The following is an 8,448-nucleotide window of genomic DNA, read 5'->3' as shown; positions in this document are numbered from 1 at the left end:
CCCCCTCTCGCCAGCGCGTGGCCGGCCGGCCGAGGACAAAACAGAGGAGGACAGTGGCCTTCTCAGCAATCACCAGTCCAGCACCTCCCTCAACCCTTTCGCGTGCACTGCGGCCTTCACGGACAAGCAAAGGAGCTACTGGGGGAAATCGGCGGGTCTGGGAAGGCTCGACAACCCAAAGAAACAGCAGAGCACTGCTTACGGTGCCTCTCTCGCAGCAGCCGAGCCGATGTACACGGAGGTGAGTCAGCGGCAGTTGACATCGCAGTTTGCAGGCATCTCATTGACAGCGGAGAACTGGTGCGCAAGCGTGCTCATTGCTGAAAACAATGTTGCGGCGCGGAATGGGGGAGCACGACAAGCTGTTGCCAACGCTGCTCGAATTCCATCTTGCCCACCTCGCTCGCTCCTCCCATCGCGGCCTCAAATCCTTTCACCCGCTCCTCCTTCGCCACCCGAGGGGCGGCGACGCGAGAACAAAACCGAGGAGTTCTTTCGACTCGCTCACGAGCTCAAAAAGCAACGCCTTCGATTGCGCGAACAGCAGCAGCAACAACGACGGCAACAGCAGGAGAAATCGTACCGCGGTGTTGCGAAGCCACACACGTGTCTGCGCGGGGACAGCTTCAGAACCGCGCCCCATGCGTCTGTCGAGCTTGTCGCGCCTGCGTCTGCGACGGGCTCTGCGCGGACAGACAATGATGGCGATGAGGACGCTGTGAAAACGTTTCACAACCCACCAACGCAGCTGCCAGGGAACGCTTCACGAGGCTCTGGCATATTGTCCTCGATATCAGCGCTGCATCACGAGACGCCGCTTCAAAAAAATGGGGTGCCGCTTTTTCTCCGCCAGACGCAGCCGCTGCCTCAAACGCCACCGCAGAAGGTCGATAGCCGTGGTCGCAGCCAGCAGAAGCTGCGGGCGCTGCTGCCGGCGGCCCCGATGCGGCACGGGTGGGAGGCCGAGGGATTCGACTACTCCCCCCCGACGACCCAGCTGTGCAGGGATGCGTACAGCGGTGACAGTGATGACTGTGACAGCAGCAGCGCCAGTGGCTTCGAATCGCTACTGAGTAGGCAGAGCGAAAGGATGGGTGTCTTCTCTGCGCTGGACTTCCCACACGTACGCTCTCCAGATTGGACTACTTTGAGCTCGATGGAGCGCGATGCCTTGGAGTCGCGGTTGTCGGTGCCATCCGCGCCAGAAGAGGCCACCGGGAGCGATCCAACCTTCGTCTTGACTGATGTTGCTCGCAACGTTGTACCGTTGGAGGTGGTGCCATCTTTTCCGGATACAACGATGCCGCCCATCAGGAGTGATGCCCGCGACTCCGACTACCACGTAATGCGGGCTGCTGCTCCTGCGCTTTCGCCCAATCGACCTCCTGTTTCGGTGAGCGCGCCGACTACCCGGGCCACACGAGTCCCACTGTGGGGCGCCCCTCCACCTGTGGCAGCGGCGACTCCAAGCCCGAGAGCCCGCAAAGGGCTCCTCCCCTCCACCATGTGCCTCACCAAGGGCTCCCGCTTCACCTTCTCGGCCTACTCGTCTTCAGCGCTGTCCTCAGGCTCGCCGACGCCTCCCGACCGCTCCCTATCGACTTCGAAGAGTCGCCGCGATAACTCCACCGTGAGCCCTCTCCAGCGCCAGCGAAAAAACGGATCTTCACGAGTGCCTCGCGGCGATGAGGCTGTGCGGGACGATGTAAGCACCCACGGCACGCTTACTGGCGGCACTCAGGGGCACGCAAACGCGTTTTCCACGGCCCCTGCAGCAATGCTGCCGCGCAAGGCCGTCATGCAGCGCTTCTGCGAGCGCTTCTCCGCGTTGAAGCAGATGTTTCGCATGAAGCCTCTGGAGTAGCCAGGCCGATCAATGATCGGGCACACTGTGCAAAGGAGGCGAACGTTCGCTCTTGCGCGACCTGAGGGGGCGCTTGATTGGCTCATGCGCACTCTATGCTGCTGCGTGATGAGCAGTGCTGCAGTCGCTGATTGACACCGGGTCAGCTCTCCATCCTCTACACCTTTGCCAGCTTACTTGCGTATGCATGCCTGTGCACGGGTTGGATTCCACGCCGATCACACTCGATCGACTATACTTCTGTTTTCTTTCTCATTTCTGCACGGCTGTGTTTTCGTCTTTAATTTTCCTCCTTCTCCTATTTAACCGCCGTGTCTTCTGCTGCCCTCTCTTCTGTGCGCTCGCGTACGCCCATGTTGTCGTCGTCCCTCCTTTCATGGCTCTCCTTTCGGTGGCGCTGCTTTCGTTTTGATTTATTTACAGCCCCCGAGGATGCCGGCCAGCACAGCGCGTGGCATTAAGGGTCCACTACACCAACTCTGTGGGGGACGCCAAGCAGCCTGCAGCCTGCGCTTGGGTGCTGGCTGCGGACTGCCGGTGTGGGCGGACAGGGCTGTGCTGGACCGACGCGTGGTGATGGTGATCAGGTGTGTGACAGCTCACTGAGCATTGTGTCGACGGTCCAACAAATATGTGCGTGCACGGTGGTCTCTTCTGCCTCTGCGGCGTTGCGGTGCTGCCGAGCGCAGTCCCGGACCTGGCCTGCGCTGTCCGCAGTGGGGTTGCACCTGATTGAGCGACGCCGAGCGGAGCTGGTTGCCGTGGCTGCTGGGCACAGCTGCAGTGCCGCAGAGGCAGGTGAGCTTCGGCCGCATGCGCATATATCTGCTGACTTGCTCATGCTATAGTCGACACGCCGAAGAAAAGCAAACGAGAACTCTGCTGTGGCGCCGTGACCGTGTGCAGGGCAGTCGACCAGACGGTGTCGAAATATCGATAGCAAGAGAAATGACCTGCACAGCGTTTACACTGCCCTAGCCGGCACTCTCTCCTAGCAGACTCTTCGGACTCGCCGGCTGCTATGCGTTTTTTTTTCTGTCTTGGACGTTCAGCTTCATGAGATTGTGCGCATGCGCGTGCCTCTGTAGGGCAGCAAGCGAAGGTTTCTTTTTTTTTTTTGCCTGTGTGAGAATACGTCCGATGGAGGTGGAGGTGTAGGCCGTCCTCGTGCCTGTTGCGCTACACCAGTTGTGACGCCCCCTTCCACGTCTCTCAGTACGGCGGCTTACTCTGTCTCAGGTACCGTGTCGATCCTCCACGGCCTCAGCCATTGAGGGCCGCGCCGCCGGAGCTCTCGTTCCCGTCTCAAAAGAGGGCGCATGAAATGGGATGGGGGCAGACTGTGAGCGTGCACGGATGCTGTAGCCTCACGCATTCCCTACTGGGTGTGCGGCTCCTTTGCCTCTCCTCCTCTGTTTTTTTTTTTGATTTTGTTACCTTGCTTCTTTTCCGACCTGTGCAGCCCATTCTCTTTCGCGCTGTGCCTCTACGTGATTTTGAAAAGTCATTGCTGGCGTGCTGGCCTAATGGGCCATATCGTCTCCGATCAGCTGTGGCGGCGCCTGAGAGCTTGTCTTCTTCCCACCCTTGAAAATGGCCTCTTGCAGTACCGGGCCTTGAGAAACTCAGGTTGTCTATTAGCTGCCCGGCAGCACACGTCAAACTCTTGTGCGTGAAAGCAGGTGATGTGAGTTTTTTTTGTCATTTTGGTGTTTTTGCTTGATTCTATAAGTGACCATCACTCTCTTACGCACACACTCTCTTCCGTGAGCTCGGCTGTTCGGCGTCGCTTGTGTTGTGCTCTCCTCCAACCACAAGCGCCTCTCTTGAGTCCTCCACCTGCGGCCGCGCACAGGACAACAAAATGGAGGGCAGAGCCCTGTCAGAGGTTGATGTAGGGAAACTGTGTTCTTCTCATTCTTGTGATGTCTGCCGCCTCCAGCCTGTTGCCGGTCTCGTTGTAGTGGAAGTCTACCACACGCGCGAAAAGAACGAGGAACGCCTTAAGCACCACCGGACTCATCGACCCCGCCCCCGCCGCAGTCGCTCGCCCCTTCTCATTGCTGTGCTTCGAGGCCGCATTTTTTTTGTATCTGCTCTGAACACCGGCGGGGAAGAGGAAGAGTATGTTGTGCTTGTGCTTGCCGGTGTTGTCCCCTCTCGCTTTCTTAATGCGATGATGTCTAGGTGTGCGGCGGTAACGTTAAAACATGCTTAGCTTGATCGAGGATCAATGACAGAAAACAAAAAGCGAAAGCACAAGAGGTGCCAAAACGCGCCGGTGGCGTTTTTTTTTTATCGTAGCCAGGCGCATCATCCGCTAGCACAGCACGCTGTTGCGCGCCCGCGCAGAAGATGAGCGGTGTCGCTTCTCACCACCGCGGCCTTGCGTGCGACGTTAACTGCCCATGTGCTGACGGGGCAGTCAGCGTCGCGTACATCGAGAGATGCCTCTGATACATGGTTTCCAGAGACACTACCTCCTGCGGAAGCAGGGGCACAAAATCCATGCGTTACGTGCAAGTGCGTTGCACGCACTCGTTCACCCACGCAGCAGCAGCAGGAGCAAACTTGCCCAATGGACTCACTCTCCACCTCACTTCTTATCGGAATGCATCGCGCCTCGCCCTCCTCACACGCCACTCGCGCACACTACGACGCATATCGTTTCTTCGCTCCCTCTGTACCTCTCTTTGTGCGTTTCTCTTCCGCAAGTAGCTCGGGTTGCTTTCACGGATACAGCGTGTCGGACACTGCGCTATCCTTTTCCTTTCGCTGTGTTTACTTCGTGTGCTGCCGGGCCACTGGACCGACTTTGCCGTGTATTATTCCTCGAGGGAACGATCGATTTCACTTGGCACGCATACGCTTCTCTCTCGCTCTCTTTCTCTCGCCGCACCGGCCCACTCACCAACGCGGATCGGCCAGTGGCATACATCCACCCACCCTTCGCAGACGCCCTAGCAGACGAGGGAGAGAGGCAAAGAGCAGAGGCGCCATGTCGCGCAGTCAGCTTTCCATCGACTTGGAGGATTTTTTGGGGTATGAGGCACCGATCCCCACGGATGCCTTTGTTGTCGGTATCCGCCCGCGCGCGCCGCTTTCGCGACGATCTGCGCATGCATATGATGGCAATGGCAGCGACCTTTCCGATCGGTCGTCGTGGCCCAACTCCGTCGTTGCGTCAACCGATGTGCGCAGTCGGCGCAGACCGCGAGAGATGTCGTATGAGCTACATGAGAACCTCGAAGCACAGCGACGCACCTTGGTCGGGCAATCTCGTCGCCCGAATTCGCCCAGAAGCCGCGTCACGGTGATTGAAGAGGAGGAAGCTATGAATTCCGAGACCACCGTGGGCACCAATGACGATGAGGCCGAGCAACAGCGCCGTGGTGGACCACGCCGTCGGCTGGAGTCGAATCGAGCTCAGCTAAGCCGCGAGTTTAGCGAGGCGCGGGACCTGGAGCGGCGGCAGCAGCAGCTCATTGCCATGCTGACAAGTCGTCTTGATGACATGGACGCCCGCTTTCAGGCGCAGGTGACGGAGCTGTCGGCGAAGCTGGAGAAGATGAACGTCAGTGTGGGCGAGAAATACGACTCTATCTACAGCAAGATGTCGGACACGATAAGTGCACGAGCGGAGGAGGTGTCACGACTGGAGCAGGAGCTGAGGGCGTTGAAGATTTCAAACGCAGAGGAGTTCAAATCATGCCGCGATAGCATCGTGGCGTGCCGCGCAGACTTTTCCAAGCTGGAGGGCCGACTGGAAGGTGTACTGTCCCGTCCGTCGCCGTCGTCCGTAGCAGCCGCCCCCTCTCCTTCATCGACCTCCGTCTCGCCGGCGCCACCAGCGCAGCCGTGCTCATCGTCAACGGCGTTCAAGCCTGGTGGTAACGCTTGCGGCGGCTTCCTCTCCAGCCTCCCCTCGGCAGCGGCGCTTTCTGCCAACGCGCCCGCTTCGTCTCACCCATCTCCTTCGGCATCAACCGCCGGCACTGGATTCGGCTTGGGTACCTCGACGGCGGCGCTGGGCGGAATTGGCACCAGCTCGCTTGGCGAGAAGCCGGCGGAGAAGGCGGGCGCTGCCGCAGCCGCAACCGGAGCGGGGCACACAAGGGCCGAAACCGTCAATGCTTCGAGTGCGTCGACGTCCCCGAAGGCACCGACTTTCGAAAACCCCTTTCCCACCCCTCCAGCTGACGCGAGCACCTCGGCCAACCCGTTTTCGTTTGGCGGCTCAGCGAACGCAAATGCAGTCGCCGCCACGAAGCCGCAGGACACCTCATCCGACAAGCCGACAACCTCAGCAAGCACGAGCACATTTGGTGGGGCGAGCAGCAGTTTCCCTGCAGTCGCGAGTGCAGCGCCGCGTACCGCGGAGGCCAAGCCGTCGGTGTTTGGCGGTGGCGTCACAGACGCGTTGCAGGGTGCTGCTGCTGCGCCGGTGTCGTCTGGCGCAGCCTCCACCAGTTTCTCGTTCCTAGCAAAGCCGTCGACACCACCGGCGCAAGGCAGCAGCGCGGTGACAAACGGTTTCAAAGTCGCTGCTGCACCGTCTGACACGGCGAGCGCATCGCCGTTCTCGTTCACAAGTGGCGGTGCAACGCCGGCCTCTTCGGCAGCAGCCGGAAATCCTTTTATGCCTGCGACGGTCGATTCGTCGAGCCCGAAGCCTTCAGCATTTGGCGGTGCAGTGACGCCTCAGCAGGCGCCACCGCCGGCGAACGGAGGCACCTCCGCAGCATCGGCACCGGCGACTACCACCTCCTCATCTTTGGACATGAGTAACCCTAGTGCGCGTGCACCGGGGAGCGGTGGTAACAGCAGTGGCGGCAGCCGCAGTGGCGGTTTCGGTGGTGTTGCTTTTCCTGCATCCACCACACCATCATCAGGCGCACAAGCAGAACCGGCAGGGGCCTTTTCCTTCGGCACATCCCACGCTCAAGGACCGAACGTGTCCCCTGCGGCATTCGCCAGCGCGGCTGGTGTCTCTTCAGTGTCATCAACTGCACCGGCATCCGGCTCTTCAGGCAGCGGAACTGCTTCTGCCTTTGGAATCAGCACTGCTAACAGCGGTGGCAGCAACGGTAGCACGCCGTTTGGCAGCAGCAACACCGGCAACACGGCTGGTGGCGGCCCTGGTGCATTTGGCAGCAGTACCTTTCCTTCCACCGGCGCCTTCTCGTCCTCGGCCGCCGCTTCGGCATCCACCCCGTTCAGTGGCCCGTTTAACGGTGGCGGCAGCGCGCCGGCTGCTTCTGCCTCTGCTCCCCCGACCTTTGGAGGGTGCTCGAACGGCGCTCCATCGAGCGTTTTCAACTTCGGCGGTGCACCGTTCACTGCCGAACAGGGCACGACTGGCGCGCAGGGTGCGAACATGAACCCACCGAAGCCGGCCGGCACCACATTCGGCGGAGGCGGTTTCACTGCCCACACCAACGCCAATGCCTTTGGCGCGTCGGCAGGTCCGAACGTCGTGCCTACCAATGCGTTTTCTGGGGCTAGCAACACCGCCGGCACCGGTGGCTCCAGCTCCATGCTCGGAGGCAGCGGCGGAGGTGCGGGCAGCAATCCGGTGAATGGCAGCGCTGCGTCTGCGGCATTCGGGTCGAAAGCGAGCAACAACAACGCCGGCAACTCCCTCTTTGGCTCCGGCGGCGGCGGCCCTGCTGCCGTTGCTGCTGGGGCATTTGGAGCGGTGCCTGCAGGAGGGCCGGTACCCGTGTTTGGCAGCAGCCCGGCAGGTGGAAATGGACCTTCTCGCAGCGTCTTTGGAGCTGCTCCGCCAGCCTTCTCGCAACCGCTCGGGACCTCTCCGGCATTTGGCGGTGGTGGTGGCGGTGCTGCTACGATGGGGGCGATGGGTGGGTCGTCACAGGGGACAAGCATTCTAGGCTCGAGCAGCTCTCGCAAGAAGGCACCCAGACGCTATTGACCTGTATGCATGCCGTCGTGGTAGGGGTCCGGGGGGTCGAGTCTTCCGGCATTTGAGTTGGTGGCGGTGCTGCAAGACGTGAGGCGCGTTTTCGCCTGACATGGGTGCGCACACTGCTTTACATGTCATGTTGATCAGGGGCCTCTTTCTGTCTTTCTTTCTTCCGCTCGCCTGCAGCGTCGGCTCTAAAGCAGGTGCCAGGGCGGCAGCAGATCTGTGCTGTGTGTGGTGAACGCAGAGGTAGTGCGTGCGCTTGGTCGAGGGTAAGCTCAGTGCAAGAGGTGATGCCGTTGGTCTACTTGCTCACCCCCCTCTCCGACGTGATCACCTCGCCGAATGTCCTCTAGAAATGCACTCAGAGCGTTAATGACGTGCTTTGGTTTCGTCTGGTTTCTCTTATGTTCTAATTGCTCGCGGCACAGCCTCTGCGTATGCGTAGTGCATGTCTCCTGCGTAGGTCTGCTGTGGATGTGTGTGGGACTGTGATGAGAGTAAGTGTATAGAAAGAAGAAGGGCAGCGGCAGCAGCAACAGCGAAGCGTGATTAGCCGCCGCGGTATTCGAGACGGGGCTCCCTCACTCATCGGCTCACGCCCTCCGCAGCAGCCACCGCCTCAGCAGCACACCACCACCACTACCACCACCATTGG

The 8,448-nt window shown here is 60.3% G+C and overlaps 1 protein-coding gene across 1 annotated transcript; it reads left to right on the top strand.

Moving 5' to 3' along the window:
• Positions 1 to 4,862: 4,862 nt before the first annotated feature.
• Positions 4,863 to 7,799, top strand: LDBPK_311080 (hypothetical protein, conserved; the record flags this gene model as incomplete). Its single annotated transcript, XM_003863152.1, has 1 exon — positions 4,863 to 7,799. The coding sequence occupies one exon, from the start codon at positions 4,863 to 4,865 to the stop codon at positions 7,797 to 7,799; it is 2,937 nt and encodes a 978-aa protein (XP_003863200.1).
• Between the last annotated feature and the right edge of the window lie 649 nt (positions 7,800 to 8,448).

Source organism: Leishmania donovani, chromosome 31, assembly GCF_000227135.1.
Source record: "Leishmania donovani BPK282A1 complete genome, chromosome 31".
Classification (NCBI taxonomy): domain Eukaryota; phylum Euglenozoa; class Kinetoplastea; order Trypanosomatida; family Trypanosomatidae; genus Leishmania; species Leishmania donovani.
Note: the sequence above shows the minus strand (reverse complement) of the source record. Positions and strands in the feature narration are given on the sequence as shown.